The sequence below is a fragment of the Bombyx mandarina genome, chromosome 17, assembly GCF_030267445.1.
Source record: "Bombyx mandarina strain Sakado chromosome 17, ASM3026744v2".
In the NCBI taxonomy this organism is placed as follows: domain Eukaryota; kingdom Metazoa; phylum Arthropoda; class Insecta; order Lepidoptera; family Bombycidae; genus Bombyx; species Bombyx mandarina.
Genome location: NC_143223.1, coordinates 13,154,091 through 13,173,332, shown reverse-complemented (window position 1 = coordinate 13,173,332; position 19,242 = coordinate 13,154,091). Strand labels below are relative to the sequence as shown.

General features: G+C 44.0%; 1 protein-coding gene across 1 annotated transcript in view; it reads right to left on the bottom strand.

Annotated features, from left to right (window-relative positions):
- Positions 1-19,242, bottom strand: part of Myo10A (unconventional myosin 10A) — a 138,836-nt gene that overhangs the window by 71,711 nt on the left and 47,883 nt on the right. The window contains exons 4-19 of the mRNA XM_089734127.1: positions 18,040-19,145; positions 17,256-17,419; positions 16,417-16,646; positions 13,758-13,976; positions 13,245-13,333; positions 10,899-11,037; positions 10,097-10,300; positions 9,268-9,412; positions 8,436-8,599; positions 8,149-8,239; positions 6,734-6,900; positions 5,728-5,915; positions 5,166-5,300; positions 4,075-4,241; positions 3,457-3,971; positions 959-3,132 (exon numbers count right to left, since the gene is read on the bottom strand). Of these exons, the coding sequence (XP_089590253.1) occupies positions 959-3,132; positions 3,457-3,971; positions 4,075-4,241; positions 5,166-5,300; positions 5,728-5,915; positions 6,734-6,900; positions 8,149-8,239; positions 8,436-8,599; positions 9,268-9,412; positions 10,097-10,300; positions 10,899-11,037; positions 13,245-13,333; positions 13,758-13,976; positions 16,417-16,646; positions 17,256-17,419; positions 18,040-19,145 (5,897 nt within the window). The remainder of the gene's footprint in view (positions 1-958; positions 3,133-3,456; positions 3,972-4,074; positions 4,242-5,165; positions 5,301-5,727; positions 5,916-6,733; positions 6,901-8,148; positions 8,240-8,435; positions 8,600-9,267; positions 9,413-10,096; positions 10,301-10,898; positions 11,038-13,244; positions 13,334-13,757; positions 13,977-16,416; positions 16,647-17,255; positions 17,420-18,039; positions 19,146-19,242) is intronic.

Genomic DNA, 19,242 nt, shown 5'->3' with positions numbered 1-19,242 from the left:
AACTATGATTCAAGACCAGCTGTTTATTTCATTTATTTTTCATTTATTGCATAGATGGGTGGACGATCTCAGCCCACTCGGTGTAAAGTGGTTACCGGAGCCAATAGACATCTATAACGTAAATGCCGCCACACACCTTGAGATATGAGTTCTAAGGTCTCAGTATAGTTACAACGGCTGTCCCACCCTTCAAACCGAAACGCAATACTGCTTCACGGCCGAAATAGGCAGGGCGGTGGTACCTACTCGTGCGGACTCACAACATGTCCTACCGCCAGTAGAGAGATGTACCTGATGGTCAAGCACATTATAAGCTCGGGTGGTAATTGTGCTTTTCCTACTTATCTTGGTAGCCTCGAGCGGTTATGCCAGGTTTACTGAAGCCCGGTGGTCCTCTATAAGGTAACCGGTAGCTGGAACATCGTAACCAGAACGTCACCACCAATTTGCAAAGTCATTGCGGTCTAATGCATTATTGGAAGTCTTGTGTACTCGGACCGAGCGATTGGCGTTAAAATCCCGCAGGCAATTATCCCTATCGTATTGTACAGCAGTTTAACTATTGTCTTAGGTAAATAAAATAAAAATCACAATTTTTACTGCAAGATGTGGTATTAATTCGGACACCGCGCGTCTTATCCTTTAGGCCACGACTACTTCGGATTAGAGATTGATTTACAAAAGAAGTGAAATCTATACTAATATTATAAAGAGGAAAGATTTGTTTGTTTCGAATAGGCTCCGAAACTACTGGACCGATTTGATAAATTATTTTTCCATTAGAAGCCGACATTGTCCCTGATGAACATAGGCTACAATTTTTTATTTTTTTATTTTTTTATTTTTTTGTTTCATGTGTTTTAATGTTTCCGAAGCGAAGCGAGGGCGGGTCGCTAGTTTAATATAAAAACAGATAAGAATACGCTTATTTGCGCCAAACAAGAAGGATCGCACTTACTTTCCATATGTTCAGTTTTATCGGAGACGTGCGTAGATACCGACTGTTTTCTTTCCGCTTCCATTTTTCGATCTCTTTCTTTCTGGGCCATGTGAGTCTTGAAGGTAGCTCTCTCTCTTTTCGCCGTATCGGTGTTTTCGCCGGGGAACATGGACTCGGATCTGGGACTCTCTCGCGATCTGCCCATCAACATGTCACGGGAGTTCTTCCTTCCCTCAAACCTCTCAAAATCGTCATAATAAGGCGAACGCTTACGTTCAAATGCATCGGATGAATTATTCTCTTCCTTCCTCCGTTCCGTTCTGCTCGGGTGCAATTCGTAGATCTCAGAAGCTTCTCGACCGGAAAAGTCATCTCTATCTCGTCGGTCTACAATATCAGCACCAGATTCAGAGTCCCATTCGTCCCGGCTCTGTCCTCGGTCGTCCCTGTAGCTCTGGTCTTCAGACTCTTCGCCCCAATCGTCTCGAACGCGACCTTCACGACGATCAGCAGTCAGGAATCTAGTCGCTAAGTCATCTCGAGGTGGTTCGGAATCCTCTCGGCGTCGAGAGTTCCAGTTGGCGAGGAATGCGTGACGATCATCTGCATCTCTGTTCTGATGAACGCCGAATGTGTCTCTATCACGACGAAGCTGTGCGAAAGATGATTGGTCTGGTGCCGGTGGAGGAGGTGCGGGTCCCGAAGGAGGAGTCGGAGGGGCCTGCGGAGGGGGAGGAGCAGGTCCTGGTGGAGCAGGAGGTAGCGGTGGGGGAGGTGCATCCCAACGTCCACCACCTCCTAGTTGACGTTCTAACATCAGTTTCCTGGTGTCCTCCAGCTTATTGATCGTCCGAGGAGTTTCAGCCGCAGATGACGAGCTTCTGACGGAATGGTTTGCAGTAACACGTTCTAATCTTTGTCTCATTTCAGAGCTCAGTTTCAACTTGCCAACGCTGCCGGGAGAAGGTCTCTGAGCTCCGATCTCGAAGCTACGTCTCGCTGTTCGTTGACTAGGAGGTTCGCGGTTGGGTGGTACTGAACCGTCCACTTCGAATTCTTCCCAATCGATGCCGGCGGGTGACACTTCAGACTTTGACCTGCTTCTTGGTGGGTCATGTTCTACGCCGTTCGTTTGAGCTTGAGGCGTGTGTCGTCGATGTATCTGTCGTAATTTGAATTTGTTGAAGTCTTCAGGGTTGTCCGGGTTAACGGCATCTTTCGGAGGCGGCCATCTCCATTTTCCGATTCGTACAGTCTTCGCTCGTCCATAAGGGTCCATGAAGCCTCTGATTTCTGATGGGTCGGACGCATGGAGAGGGGGTGGCATTGGTGGGGGAGGAGGTGGTGGAGCTCCAGTCGATGAGCTCTCATTTGACTCTCGTCTAGATTTCGCTGTAGTCCGAGGCGGAGAATGTACTTGAGCATGAACAACAGTCGACGAACGAACTGGAGAATTTGGCTCTGATTCGGAAGGCTCCACAACCTGTCCCGCCAGCAATGTCTGCAGCGCTTGGTTCTGAGCAAGTAATTGTTGCTGAATTTGCAAATTCTGTGCCATCGCACTCTGGAGGAAGGCTCGTTGTAAGTTCTGATGATACGCATTAATGTCGACTGTTCCAGGTGGCGGTAGGTGCAGCCCTAACGCGGCTGCTAATCCTTCGGGCGTGGCCGGCATTGTCACCGGCATCGACATTGTGCCAAAGCTTAAAGCGGAAGTGTTCGCTGAGGCAGCTCTCGGGGTGGCACCACCTCCTTTAATTGCCCCGGACAGTCCATCCCCATCTGTCAGTCTTTTCAGACTATCATTCATGAAAATAGGATCGAATAGATTTGTTATGTAATCATCGACGGAGTCCACGCTGGACCCCTTCCGGCTCGAGCGCCCCTTATCTTTCTCCTCGTTTCCCCCTCCCTTTATAAGTTTCACTACGTCTTCTTTTTGTAGGTCATCGATCTTTTCGTTGTATTCGCAAGTGAGAACGTTATGAATAAAGTCACTGTAATTCCTGCCACCTTTGAGGCTGGCAGCGAGGGACCTCGCGTCGGAGAGTTCATCGATATTCGGGTCGAGAACTGGAGAAAACAAATCGTCTAAGAACTGATCGACGTCCGACGCTTGACTTGGTACGCGGACCCGGCGCACGTGGGACGCCAGACTCGGGGCCTCTGACGTGTCCGACATCGCGGACGATCTGTTGACAAAAAATATAACAATTAACTTAAATTTTAAGACTAACAGCTGCGTAAACTATTGCTAATAGAGCATACTCTGGTGGTGGGACCTCTTGTGAGTCCGCGCGCGTAGGTACCACCGCCTTACCTATTTCTGCCGTGAAGCAGTAATGCGTTTCGGTCTGAAGGGTAGGGCAGCCGTTGTAACTATACTGAGATCTTTAGAACTTATATCTCAAGGTAGTGGAGCATTTACATCGTAGATGTCTACTCATCCCCATCCACCCATCTAAGCAATAAATAACAATAAAAAAAAACTCATGGCACCATGTGCGGACTCTCACCTGACTCCACCAAAGTCGGAGCTCTTCTCAATGTAAGCGCGACTGGAGTGCGAGCCGGCTGGTGCACGTTTCCCGGCGTACTGCGACTTGATGTACCGCGACGGCAGCGCCCGGGACCCGGTGCCATACTCCCCCTCCCCGGCCCCCTTGCTGCTCACGACGCTTGGCGCACCCTGGAGTCTCTCCACCGAGTGGTATCTGTCGTTCAGTCGTGACTGCGACAGCCCTAAGTCAGTTAACTTATTTGGCTGCGGCGCCGGGTTATCGCCCAACAAATTATCCAAAGATCGACTCCGGACCTTGTCCGATGTCTGTTCGAAATATCTCTCGTTCAAAGCTGACTCTCTTGACAGGACATCGTGGGATATCTTTCTGGAATAATCGTTGGAATGTTTGGTGTTGGATTGTTCGCGATCAATCTTCCAGTTGTAGTCTGAAAGACCTTCTTCGATGGACTCTTCAAGGAGACGCGGGATGCTAGGCGACCGTGACTTCGGAGGTTCTGGTGGTGGGATCTGTTTATATACATACTTCATAAATAATTCTGTTTATTTTGGGACACAAATTGTTTCAATCTAGAATTAGTTGAAGTGAGAGCCAGTACGTTTAAAAACTGACCTGAGGTCGACTAGACTTCTCGGTGTCGACGGAGGAGGCTCGCGGCGGCGGGGCGGGTGGCGCGGGGCGCGGGGCGGCGCGGAGAGGCTCGGCGCGAGTGCTGGGGAGGGCCGCCCATGTCTCTATCTCGCCCACCGAGTCCAACACGTATTCGCAACCAGCCCATTCTAAATTACACGTTATACGTTATTACATAAGATTGAATATTGTATGTTTTTTAATGGCCGAGTAGGCAGACGACGCATACGGCCATCTGGTAGGTAACATGATAAGTGGTTACATATTATAAACATTCTTATTTAGCCGGCTCTTACTACGACTTCTACTGTTGCAAGTGCCTATATAACTATATCAAGAGAAGACTGAAGATTGGGTAGGATGCTATTTTTTTTATTAAGGGATTTTATGACATGGTAACTGAAATCTTTAAGTCATGTCTTATTTTAATGTATATTTATATTTTTATGAAAAATTATGAAATGAAATGAAGATGATTAATTTGAGACATTAATCAACTGGGATAAAATCAAATGAAATGAAATGAGAAATGGAATGAGATATGTGATGAAATATAATCTCAGTAAAATGGTGGTCATCTACTAAGACTTTTTCAGTGGACTTTTTGGAGTAACCCGAGAAGTTACGTCCAGCAGCTTTGTTTCATTTTCCCACATTTGTGCACTTTCACAGATATTAAACAGTTAATAAACCACCATTATTACACATTTAAACCTGAAGAAACACTAAATAGACAAAATAAAACAAATCACACAACTTCACTCCTCGCGTTCCCGCCAAAAAGTCCCCATATTTAATCTATTCTCAATTTGACCACAGACTATAAGCAATAAGAAAAGTTTGACAATAGTCAAATAGTAGGTATGCATGCGTGTGTGTGTGACAAATACATGGTAGTGTTTTCTTTATTGATTTAATGAATCTTTTATGCATTATTTTAAAAAAACATTAGCATTGTGCACTTCTTCTCTATATTCTCTATAAGTGTGGGAAATTTCATACTCCTGCGTCTGCGCAATTTTCGTAAAAAGGGATACAAAGTTTTTGCTTCACGTATTAATATATAGATTTACCAGTGAGTTGTCCATCGTGCTCCATGGTAAGCGACCAGCCGGTGGGGTTGTTAGCGACGCCGGCGGCGGTGAGCGCTGCTGACGCGGCTCGCTCACACGTCGTCCACGACTCAACACTGACGTGCTGAACTGTGTCTGTACAAAACCAAACACATTTGTGTCTTAGACCATCCGGAAAGGGCTCCAATTTGATTGAGCAACAAACATGTTAAACTTTGATGATATTTGTTACTACCGACCCGCCTTCGTTTCACTTCGGAAATTTAAATTTAAATTAAATTTTATTATTGTCGTACCGCTGGTAGCGCTGAGGGGCGAAGCTAGTCTAAAAAAAGTTACTCCTTATATCATCAGCTACCTATCAGTGAAAGTCTTGTCAAAATCGGTCCAGCCGTTCCAGAGATTAGCCGGAACAAACAGACAGACAAAAATTGTAAAAATGTTATTTTGGTGTATGTACCGTATATAACTATATATATATTCATATGCATGTATTAAAAAGCGGTTATTTCAATATTACAAACAGACGCTCCAATTTTATTTATATGTATAGATTACTGACCGTCGTAAAGCGTGAGCGGCAGTGCGGTCCTGGCGTGCGCGCGGGCAGCTCGCCACTCCAGCAGCGTGGGCGGACAGCGACGCGCCCACCCCGCGCCCCGCGCCCCCGCGCCCGCCCCGCACGCCGCGCGCGTCAGCCACTCGCGGACCGACGCCGGGGCACGCTCCGATATGAACCGCAACAAGTATCTGGTACACAGAGAAATCTCAGTTTGTAATTATAATTACTTTTACGGTTCACCGCGAAAACTGCAGTTTTTTTATTGCCTACACGGGTGGACGAGCTCACAGCCCACATGGTGTTAAGTGGTTATCGAAGCCCACAGACATCTAAAACGCAAATGCCGCCATCCACCTTGATATATGAGTTTTAAGGTCTCAGTATAGTGACAACGGCTGCCCCACCCTTCAAACCGACACGCATTATTGCTTCACGGCAGAAATAGGTACTCGCAAGACGTCCTGCCACCAGGAACGCGATATTAAACCGTAAAAGTGGTTTTAATTTTGTCCACGACTCGCGAAAATCGAAGAATTGCAGAAGTAGAAGAGGAAAAAAGAAAAATAAAGAAAAAAAATGCATAAGAAAAAATGTATACATATTTAGTTTGCTTCTACGTCTTCTACGTATATTATACTCAATGATTTGTCAGTCGTTGATGCCACTTAGCCTTTTCTTCTTCTGATATAGAGACATGAACGTACGATAGACGATTTCAATTCAGGTATCTCCATACATTTAGAAAAAGCTACAGCAACGTGTGACGAAATGTCAATAGTCTATCGATAATTTAAAGTTCATGAAATCAGATAATTTTTTAATGTCAAGATTAATGTCAATCAAGATTGTCAAATCTTTATTACAAAAATACGGCCTAATGTCTCAAAGTTGGCCGTAAGCTGTTTAGAACTAGTCTGTCAATCAAAACTAAATACAGATCCGATACTTTTGAATGTCAGTGTAATGTAAAAGGTGATGATAAAAATAGAAGCTGCCCTTGACTGACTTGTGCAACGAAGCAGTCGGTTGGAAAGCAGAAAGGCAGTGTCCCATTAGCTGCCACACGCGATCGCTGGCGTCGGCGGCGCTCGCTTGGTTACAGAGCTGCACTAAGATCTCGTCTCGGAGGCCACGCGACGACAACCCTCTGGAAGCTATGTAGTCTGCCAATACCTACGAAACATATGTTTTTATTATAAAATAGAGATAGATAGCTAGAGGATGACCTTTTGGAGGATGGTAATTTTTTTTATAAATTGTGTTTTTTTTTTCAAATTATATTTAAATACGAATCACATATTGATATTATATTATTTGCTATTTTCTTTCAATGAAAAAAAATTATGTTTAAGTTGATTATCGATAAAGTTGATTATTGAAAACACGAATAAAACAACATTTTCTGAAAATATTATAAATCGTAGCATTTTTTTTTATTTTTTTTTTTATTGCTTACATGTATCGTAGATAAATCGTAGCTAGATCGATTTATCGCCCCCGAAATCCCCTGTCTACTAAATATTATGAAAATTGTTGGAGCCGTTTCCCAGATTCAGATTATATATACAAGAATTGCTCGTTTAAAGATAAAAAATTATCACTATACAATGTTTTATTATACAGTAACTAAACTTATGCCCTGTGTGCTTAGTACAAGTTTTTTAACTTCTCGATCACGTAAATGTTAACTAAAATTTGTATGGAGTTGACACAGCTGCCCTTCGTTTGCCGCTAGGGCGCTGTTCCGACTCCATACAAATTTGAGTTAACTTTTACGTGATCGAGAAGTTAAAAACTCGGAAGTCGAACAAAAACAGTAATTGTGAGCCCGCAATGTAGGCACATATTACGAGGGTGCGTTTCAACCTTATTATTTATTCGTAGGTTTCAACGAAGTTTTAATTACAATGCGTAGGTAGTCGACATCGGTCCACAGACGTCAGTGCCGAACATAGGCCCTTCCCCAAGGTTCTCCATAATGGCCGGTTCTGCGTAGCTTGAATCTAGCGGTCTTCCATGAAAAGGTCGATGATCCGTTCCTTGGAAGGCTTACCCACGTTATGATTTCCAATGCGCGGTCGCCACTCTAGAACTTATCGGCCTAATATGACCTACCCACAGCCATTTCATTCTCGCAATCCTATCCTAGTTACGTTTGGTTCTTCTGTGAACCTCCTCATTCTTGATTCGATTTGAAAGTAGATTCATTTTTTCATTTCAATCATTTATTTCAAAGCATAGGTTACAGCTCAAAAATGTTAATAAATTCAATTTCATAACTTTATGCTCCTATAACTTATCCTGGTTGGCAAGTCATCAGATTGAAAAGATCGAATGTTTATCTTGCTTGCGGAACGAAAATAACTTTTCTTGCCACTAGGTAAGGTTGACTTTTACTGGTATGCTTCTAAGACAATTTACCTTCTGTCTGGCTTCATTCCCAGCGGCGGATTCATCGCACCATCTCAGTATAAGTTTAAATGTCGCCACCGCATCATTAAAGTCTTGATCTCTGAAAAATATTGAGATTATCAATCTCACCAATCTTATTTTAAGTATGGGATGGTACGTAATTAATAATAGAGGAGTCTATTACTTTCGGCTTTGTGATAACTACACATGACTTAAAGGTCTTAGTAATCAGGTCATAAAAAAACTCTTAAAAAAATTATAACTACAAGTTTTATTTGTGTGCGCAATATATGTACCTAACAGCAGCTTTAGCAAGGAACGGTCTGGTGATCGGATGTCTCCTGGGACTGAGCTGGCCTCCATCAGCGAAGTACACCGAGCTGAACTTGGAGAAAGCGAACTGCTGCAAGTCCCGGGGTAGTTGGACGCGTTCGTCCTCTGCATATACGTCACCTGACACCTGTCAAAACGTCACTGTATTGAATATACTAGTATTATCTGTGGTCAAATTTAGACAAAACTGATATTATATTTCATCCCATATCTTCTCATCTTATTTCATTTCACTCCATATTATCATTTATCATAAAAATAAGAATGTAAATTGAAATAAGACATGATCTTTGGAACCTCTGATTCTGCGGAGGAACTTCGGTTCCCTGTGTATTTTGTACAGTATGTTCCATGGGGAGTGCTCCGAGGAATTGTTCGAGATGATACCGGCATCTCGTTTTTACCATTGCACTGCCCGCCACCGGAGTAGAGTTCATCCATACTACCTGGAGCCACTGCGGTCATCCACAGTGCGTGTCCAGAGGACTTCTTTGCCACGTACCATCCGGCTATGGAATTGTTGAAGTCCATGGGCGACGGTAACCACTCACCAGTAGGTGGGCCGTGCGCTCGTCTGCCTACAAGGGTAATAAAAAAAAAACCTAAAGGTCTTAGTTGCCAGGTCATAAAATCCCTTAAAAAACGTAAAAAAAAGATGCAAATTTGATGCACATATATGGAACAATACATTTAGACGTATATTATTATTTATTTATTTGCATTCGTGGGTGTTCGTAACGTGACAATTTCAAAGTTAAAGCGAAAAATCCTTTCTCTAGTATTAAAATAAAGTACCTTAGTTAAATTCTTCCTGTCTGTGTGTGGAGGTTGCCATTCGTCGAGCTTCGACAGTATGAAGGCCAATTCAGCGGGCACTTCCAACACTTGAAGACTCTCCGCCTTTGCTTTTTCGCGAGCTTTCTCCTCGGCTGCCCGTCTCCTGATTAACATAAGACAGTACCAACCAGTTAGATTTACATATAGTGGCAGTTTTTGACCAGGCTATCTCGTTTTTTTATTGCTTAGATAGGTGGAAAATCTCACAGCCCGCCTGGTGTTAAGTGGTTACTGGAGCCCATAGACATCTACAACGTAAATACGTTACCCACCTTGAGATATGAGTTCTAAGGTTTCAGTATAGTTACAACGGCTGCCCCACCCTACAAGCCGAAACGCATTACTGCTTCACGGCAGAAATAGGCAGGGCGGTGGTACCTACCGAGACGGCTGACGTTTCAGAGCCTTGGATTCGACTCGAAGGCTCCGTCGGCCGGGCGTCCTTGGGGTGAGCTGCGCTGTCTAGTTGCAGTGTTGACCGCGGTAACCCCCCTACCTTATCCGGGTTTTGACCTCGGAGGGGATCGGACGCTGGGGCGAAGAGTGCAGGGGAGTCGTTTAATGGGTAGGGCCTTCGATCTTGATCGAAGGGTAGGGCCTTAAAATTCCTTGGACCCGCGGTCTGCTCCCAACACCTTGCAGATCGTCAAGTCCCACATACCCCTCGCGCCCCCTAGGCGCGGGGACCTCGTAGGAGGTTCGGCCCCCAGCCCGAAAAAAAAAGGGCGTTGGTATCTACCCGTGCGGACTTACAAGAGGTCCTACCACCGCTTAGTGTGCTACTTACTTCGCGGCAACTTGGTGTGCCTCGACGCGCCGGCGGTGTTGCTCCTTGAGAGCGGCGAGCTGCCGTCGCGCAATGCGGGCCCGCACGAGCGCCTGCGCCCGCACGACGCCGCGCCGCACGGCCACGTAGCGGCGGCGGGTGCGGGCGCCGCGCCACCACGCCTGCACGCGTAACGTCGCGCCGCGCATTTGAATGTAGCGTTTCCTGTGACGCGTTTCGTTTTTAAGCATCACACGAATTTGGCTTTAACATACTTTTTTTGAAAAATTGCATCGACTGCAACACAAACTAATGTGAGAATTTTTGAATATTTAAAATTTTCAGTTTAGGTTTTATTGTTTATGAACTGGAATTTTTGTTCTTTCAATAATAAATAATAGTATAAAAAAAACTATTATGAAAAAAAACGCTTTTATAGAAAATGCAACTAAAAAATTGAAAATAAATTTTAATAAATTTGAATTAAAAATAGTGTAAGAAAAATAATTTTCTATAAAAGCGCATTTTTTAAGTTTTTTTAAAGTATTATTTATTTTTCATTTTTTAATTGAATTTCATTTTTTTTAAAATACATATTGATTTATCATCGGTCCTTATTAAGTATACCAAATTTCGAGTTAGTCAAAAGTTTTAAAGGGGGTCAAAATCATGTTTAAATATTCCGTTTCATACCGACATACATACGTCTGAAGCTAATAAAAGTGTATTAAAAAGGGACAAAAGCTGTGCCTAAGTATTTAAATAATCTGTTAAGAACAGACAGCAACTTAAAGATTATTATTATGGCAAATCGATATCACACCTAGCAAGATACCCCCTAGCGTGCGCTTGGAGTATGGTGGCTGCGGCCCGCAGTTTGTCGGCACGTGATCGCTCCAATGCTCTGTGGAGCGCTTCCCTTATAAACACTCTCGCTGCTCCGAGTTGATAATCAGCTCCAACTGGTAAACAAAAACAACTAAATTATTACATAGATACACCAAATATTATGATCGGTATGGTATACACAATTTGGAAATAATTGGATTGTACGGATGTCCCCACTTTTCAAAAATACGCGTGTAACCATAGATTATATACTTAATATTTGAGACGCGTAACTGCTTAGCTTTTTTTTATTGCCTTAGTAGGCATACATCCCACCTAATGGTAAGTGGCCTGATGGTGAATGGTTACCGTCGCTCATGGACGTCAGCAATGCCAGGTGCACAGCCAAGCCGCTGCCTACCATTTCGACTTTATTCATTACCACCTGAAGTTTTACCTTCCTTTTATACTTAATAACATTTTCCCTTTTGTTTCAGTATTTGATATTATTTCTTGTAAAATTGGAAAAATTTACGATTTTTTTTTAGTGATAATACTAGAGCTTAATAATACCAACTAAACAGAAATAATATAGTAGCTAGTGAGTTAAAAAATACACGATCAAATAATAAACTGTACTAAGTATTGAATATTTTTTTCGTCCTTTTGATAGCGGTCAGGATAATAGAGCGAAGTTGTAAAATTATTGTATTGTCATCAATATTTGATGAGCGTGCAAATTGTCAACTTAATCAGACATCTTGAATTCAATGAAAATTACGTCAAAGATAGCGTTACGTAGATGCATCCCGAGCTAATAGAAACTTAAATAAAACTACTTTCTAATCGTATCCGTAAAAATAATTTAACTCACATACATAGAATCTTAGCTTTCACTGCATAACAACGTCTAGACAAAACCTTCCACATTGTAAGCAAAGCACTTAACTAAAAATACGTACGAATAGATTGAAACTATTGTGACATCTCCGATATGAGGACACGATATAAAAATACAAATGAATCGACAGTGTTATTGTCATTAGCGGTATTAAAGAATGCTGTTAATGAATGTTTTAATTAGTTGAATATTGGAGACTGATAGTCTAATTTAGAAAATTATAAATTGTACTGTAATTGGAACGAAGTTACTTATGGGACGATGCGGAGGGGTACCCTAACCGGGAAAAAACGTCCGTAACGTAAGATTTTTATTAGTAATGCACACTAATGTAGTAATGCAAAAAATTACATATTTTTATCATTCATTGACCACGATCTCAGAGCGTTCGTTTGCGCAATACACTAACTCTTATGCAAACAACCGTGAATGAAGTGTTTTATTTTTTATTGCCTAGATGTGTGGACGAGCTCACAGACCACCTGGTGTTAAGTGGTTACTGGAACCCATAGACATCTACAACGTAAATGCGCTACACACCTTAAGATAAAAGTTCTAAGGTCTCAGTATAGTTACAACGGCTGCCCCACCCTTCAAACCGAAACGCATTACTGCTTCACGGCAGAAATAGGCGGGGCGGTGGTACCTATCCGTGCGGACTCACAAGAGGTCCTACCACCATCTCTTATCCAGCTGTTGCCAGTCAGTCTGCACTAATCGTCACTCCACCGATCCCGAGAGCGTCCTGCACTGCGGTTTAACTAATGTCAAATAGTCACGACCTTTCGGTACCACTGCGGTATCATTCTGCCCAGATCTGCCGCGAAACAGACATGGTTTGGTATGAAGTGATTAAAGAATTTCGGATCATTAAAAACATACAGTGATATCAGATTATTTTTTATATTATAAATGATTCTGTAGTCGTATTATTTATGCAAACAATTTTAGGTTAAACTATCTTGAAATTGTACCAATAATAATATTCATAAAAGTAAAAACTACTGCTATTGATTTTGTTATGTAAGTATATCTTTTTTTGGGAATTTATCTGTAAATCAACGCTCATCCTAAACTGGATATTTTGGCATTTGACGCATTTTTGTGTTGTGAGAATCCACATAGAATATTTGAAAAATTCACCTTTAAGGCGATAAAATACGGGTTGAAGAAAATAGGGCTTCTATACTATATTATATAACATTTTATATATCCTGAGAAGGTGAATTACATATTAAAGTTTGTTTATATAAATAATACGTATGTATCTGTAATATACTTTCAGCACAGTAACCTAATTCACGAGAGCGAAGCCGGGGCGAGTCGCCAGTTATCAAATCTATCGTGGTCCTAAATTGTCTTCGAGATCTACTTGCAAACTAAAAATTGGGCTTGTCTATTACTATTGTGCTATAGGTACTGGATTATGTTGACAATTACCTGCGCCAGTGGGGGGCATCTCCGCTAATATGGAGTTACAGACTTCTCTGTAAGGCATAGCACGCGATGGGCTGCTCGTCAGAAGGTACCTGCAAGATATTGGATGGAAAACTCTTTAACAATGATCAGTTCTGATTTCTAGTTGTAAACTCAGTGTTTATGTGAAGGTTGTATGTTGGTATGGTGGATCTCAAGATATTAATAGTTGAGATTGGGTATTCATGCTCTTTAGTTTAGTAAAACACACAGAGCTAAAAACTTTAATACAGTCCCGTTTTTAATTAAAAATATTCAATCAGTATGTGTGTATGTTTAAATATATATTTCACTATCCAGTGGTACACCGCGCGTAATTCGTTTCCAAATGATTCTTGTGTACCTGATGGTTGTCTGGAATAAATCGCTCTTAGCGATAAGATCGCCAATTGTACATTTTTTTGTATTTAATGTCTCTCTCTCTCTCTCTCTCTCTCTCTCTCTCTCTCTCTCTCTCTCTCTCTAACTCATAATTACCGGTATCGCTCAACGAAGCTCTGGAACGGGATCCTTATAGGGTATCCCATCTGGCGGATCTTGATGGTGTCCAGCATGCCGGTGTAGCGGAGCTGGGCGAGGACGCACGGCATGTCGAACTTCATGGGAGATTTTTCGGTGTTCGGTTTTATACAGCGCACGAACCAGGGGTTACAGCGCGACATCGACTCCAAAAGCTGATGGAGACTGTCCGAGAATCTGGCAAAAGGAAATAAATGAAACTAAATTTACGTTAGGTACTATATCTGCCGTCTCTATACGGGGGTGGTGCGGTCAATGGCCTTATACGGGGCACCCGTGTGGGGCCAGTCCCTGGCCGTGGGGGTAGCGAAGTTGCTGCAACGGCCGCAACGCACCATCGCGGTCAGGGTCATCCGTGGTTATCGCACCATCTCTTTTGAGGCGGCGTGTGTACTGGCTGGGACGCCGCCTTGGGTCCTGGAGGCGGAGGCGCTCGCTGCTGACTATCAGTGGCGGGCTAACCTTCGTGCCCGGGGCGTGGCGCGTCCCAGCCCCAGTGTGGTCAGAGCGCGGAGGGCCCAATCTCGGCGGTCCGTGCTGGAGTCATGGTCCAGGCGGCTGGCCGATCCTTCGGCTGGCCGTAGGACCGTCGAGGCGATTCGCCCGATTCTTGTGGATTGGGTGAATCGTGACAGAGGACGCCTCACTTTCCGGCTCACGCAGGTGCTCACTGGGCATGGTTGCTTCGGTGAGTTCCTGCACCGGATCGGAGCCGAGCCGACGGCAGGGTGTTACCATTGTGGTTGCGACTTGGACACGGCGGAGCACACGCTCGTTGCCTGCCCCGCATGGGAGGGGTGGCGCCGTGTCCTCGTCGCAAAAATAGGAAACGACTTGTCGTTGCCGAGTGTTGTGGCATCGATGCTCGGCGACGACGAGTCGTGGAAGGCGATGCTCGACTTCTGCGAGTGCACCATCTCGGAGAAGGAGGCGGCGGGGCGCGTGAGAGACGCACAATCCCGCCGCCGTTGAGCGGGGGCCAGGGAGGCGGATCTCGCCCAAGCCCTGGCCCTCTAAGTGTTTCGGGTCCCCCTCATATGTCGGTCTGGGGCCCGGCGAAGGGGGCCTAAGAAGACGACGTGCAAGCTGCTCTGCACGCGTTTTACGCAAGAGCATCCGGGTGATGGAAGGCCGGCTATCCTCGACCCACGCTGGTTCTGACCCAGCGGGGTATTTCGTAGGATAACCCATTCAAACCGGCGCCATCTAGGCGGGCTTCGGACAGCCTGCCGACCGAGAGGGCTGGTGGTCGTGGCGCCGACGATCGCTGGCCTGGCGTCCCGAGGGGGAGGGTGATGAGAGAGATGTGCTCCGCACTAAGCGCTTCACTTTCCTCCCTTTGCCTCTTCATGAGTTCTGTCTCATGCGAAGTTTGGACGTTGGTTGTTGAGCGACAGGAGGTTTTAGTCGGTTCGACTCCGACATGCCCCACCCCCATCCCCAGTGGAGGGTGGGAGTCCGGCGATTTCCTCCTGACCAAAAAAAAAAAAAAATGTATCAGCTGTTGAGCTTTCTTGCTACTTTAGATAGCTGAACTAGGTCACGGCCTGGTATCTAGTAAATGGTGCTCACAGGCCAACAGAAATGAGGTTTGACAGATAAACGTGAGGTCGAATATATCTTCCTTTTAAGGGTGGAATGCATATTCGCGATAGAAATAGGCAGAATGGTTCGTAATTGGCACGGCTCCCAAATTGCCCTAGCACTTGTAATTACGCCATACAGATTTTGAATGTATAATTTTTCTTACTAATATTATTACATCCTTCACCGTGGGCGTGATTCGTGAACATGTTTTGGGTATGTATTTCATAAAAAAAAAATGGTACTTATTTGCGGGTTTTGAACACAGGTTTAATCGCATCTCTCGATACGAGCGCACCGGCCATCTTAATTTTTGGACCACGAGGTTTTTTTCAGAGGAAAAATAATTAACGTACAGTTTCCAAATTAGGACAGACGATAAAGTGGTAATTGATTGATTAGTAGTCTACCAGATCATGCGATCTCACGTATTTTTACATATATTATAACAACAAGACGTATCAATCAAAAATACTTGGTAATGATGTCTTGAGTAAGGTTATCAAGCGAGTGGAATCCAGTATTTCTTTTAGATATAATAATGTGTTCTCAAAGCGTCTTAAAGAATTGTCGATGCGTCATCGGGTGTCAGTGTTAACAGTCAAAAACGGGCCAGAAAGAGGTAAAACAAGATTTGTCAGCTACTGACAACTTACCCACAACCTTCAGCCATTCAGCCATGAAATATCGGGAACTCATTGTAACAAAAATTCGCGGTAAGAACCGGTGAAATGATGGTATCTATAAAACTTTTGTTTTATTTATTGCTTAGATGGGTGGACGAGCTCACAGCCCACCTGGTGTTAAGTGGTTACTGGAGCCCATAGACATCTGCAACGTAAATGCACCACCCACCTTGAGATATAAGTTCTAAGGTCTCAAGTATAGTTACACGGCTGCCCCACCTTTCAAACCGAAACGCATTACTTTTACATTACTGCTTCACGGCAGAAACAGGCAGGGTGGTGGTACCTACCCGCGCGGACTCACAAGAGGTCCTACCACCAGTAAGACTAAACTTGTCTAAACTTACCTTGCAGCAACAGTAGGAGTCCTCGGTTTCATTGTCACGAAACGCCCATTGGCTCCCCTCGGTAAGGTCTTGTTCGCGTCGTGCTGCGCTCGGAGTTGGGTCGACATTTCAGCGACAAGAGGTACATCACTACTGCACAGTAATTCTAAAACATCCGCTCGAAGGGCATCCCTGTTCTTGTCAAGGAATCCCTCCACGTTGTACCACACTTGACCTGCGTAGTGTTTAATCTGGAGACAAACAGCATTGATGATATTTTGAAATGCTATTGATCTTTGAGTGAGCGAGGATGTTGTTCACGTATTAGCATGATCAAAATCGGGTCTAAAGTCAAATCCTTAAACTTTATGAAGCGTAAACAGTAGTTGTAGGACGTTTTGCCTAGCTGCACACCGGTATATACATACACCGGTAAGTTCCCAATAATTTCTGCCGCGGTCATATCGCGGTCTCTTAACTAGAGTGGATTTTTTGGGTAAAAGGTGAAAGAAAGAGAGAGTTTTCTCGAATAAAAAAATATCTAGTCACTTTTTTTAAATGTTTATTTATGATTGAAAGATACTGGTGGCCCGGAGGCCTTTCCAGTTTCACCAGGACAGGTGGGCGAGCAAAGGCTCAGCCAGGAGGGGTGGGATTTTCTAACAACTGCCCGAGCGCCTCCGAAGGAGACCTAACAACTCAAGAGCAATTGCTTCGCGAATGAATCTACTACCGGATCGGAATCGCGACCCACTGAGAAGATCCGGCGATCTAGTCACTTAATAAAATCATCAAGAATATCTACCAGAGAAAGCGTTACATGAACACGCAAATTGTGCATCAAATGAAAGATTACTTACACCAAATTCGTTAGCTCCAAGTCTCGGCCTGGAGTAGAGCTCGTTGAGGGCGTGATTGTAATGACACTTCTCCAAGAACGAAGCATCAGACGCTCGAGGGAAGTTGCTCTCGTCGTCCAGCAGATGAAGGATACCCACTGGCTTTTTGCTTAATAGTTGAATAACTGGAAAGCCAAAGAAACAAGGCGGGTGTTGGTGAATACATTTTACTTTTCGATAGTTGTCGAATCGGTTCGTAACATCGGTGAGAACTTGCACTTGTATAAGCAAAAATAGAATAAGCTGTTAGTACTGGTTTTTTAAGAATTCAATAGTGGCTAAGTATATGCTGATGGAGCCACGTAAAATACTTTCATATGTCAACATACAAAATAGCAACATCAATTCAATTTTAAAGAGTTTATTTTGTACAAAAACAGTCGTGCCCTGCAATGTCATATGAGTTAAATTTGTTATTATTGATGAAGCATGTTGCATTTTCCTGGAATAAAGAGTTGCTTGTTGCACTTTCTGGACCATAAGCTACAAACTCCATAGCAACGGTTACCATGACAACTGTTGCCATGCGCACGCGTTATTATGAGGTATGTACGCGATGGTGGGTGAGAAATGAATTCCGGTTAGGATTTAGACAAAATTCGTTCTTAGAAAAAGTTTACATCGCAAAAGGAACATGCATGCCAATTTTAAAGTAGTAAGTGACGGATAATTTCAGATACCTCATGATGAGCTGGTGATATTTTGCTTTAACTTAAAGAAGATTAAAACGGACATTGGAACTGACCTGGAGAATTATCGTTCCACGTTAGATTTGACCATTCGAGTCGCTCTTTTTGATATTCTTGTTGTTCCAATTTGAATATGTGCTTGTTGAAGTAATGTTGCAGTGTTTCGTTTGCGTAATTTATGCAGAGCTGCTCGAAAGAATTCTCTTCCAAGTCTTCAAAACCGAAGATGTCCAAGAGAGAAATCCTGTGAGCGTCGTGTAGTCCCGCACGGTGGACTATCGAGTTTATTCGTAGCACGAGCCAATTGAATAACGAAGAGTACAGAGCCTTAGCGAAGGCATCTCGCGCGTCCAGAGCTTGGTCGATCGGTAACGGAGACCTCATGAGTTCGGACCTCGCTGCTGTCACGCGGGTCGTCAAAGCTTTGGCTAATTCTTCAGCGGGAATCTTTAGTAGGTGTGCCGCCCAACGCACTTCTGCCCCGCCACCGAGTTGGACGCCTTCCTGTCCGTGCCGTAGCTGTCGTCTATGAAAATAAACGTTACCCAAATGTAAAACAGCAGCTAGAACTCTGATTATATCTTCTCTTTCTGCGTCCCCGATGCCGAGGACTTGCATGGCTCCACATAGAGCCGACCAATCAGCTCCGGCGCCCGCACCGCCGGAGTCTCCGCCTTGGTTCAAGTAAAAGTAATGTTCTGCCGTCAACAGTCCTCTGGTTCGACGTTGCTCTTCGTCTAATCCAGCAAGTAGCTCATAAAACACGTGATAATTTCTCTCTCCTGGTGATTGAGTAACGATTCGTGATTTTTCAAGTAAGTAATGTGCTACTCTAGCTCCAGCCAAAGCGCCATCTTTAAAATATAATTCTAGAAGTTTTCCGAAGCGACTAGAGTTGTGATTTTTTGGTGTCCTTGCGTTTCCGAACGCTTCCAGAAGCGGAGCCGCTTCCAATATTTGCTCGGAGACAGGAGCTCTACCTGGCGGTGCGGGGGCTACTGCTGCCAAAAACTGGACAGCTAATTTAGTAGACTCTGTTTTCCCGGCACCTGATTCACCAGAAATGAGTATGGCCTGAGGCTGCGGTAAAGAGGCGCGGGCGGCGGCAGCTATGGCGAAAAGATGTGGTGGTAGATCTCCTAATGCCTCCGCAGCGTGGTACCTGGAATCGGAAAGAAATGAAGCTACAGTATGACGCTGGAAACATAAAAATAGTTTATGTTAATATTTAAAGAGCTGTGCATAGTATTTTATCCTCA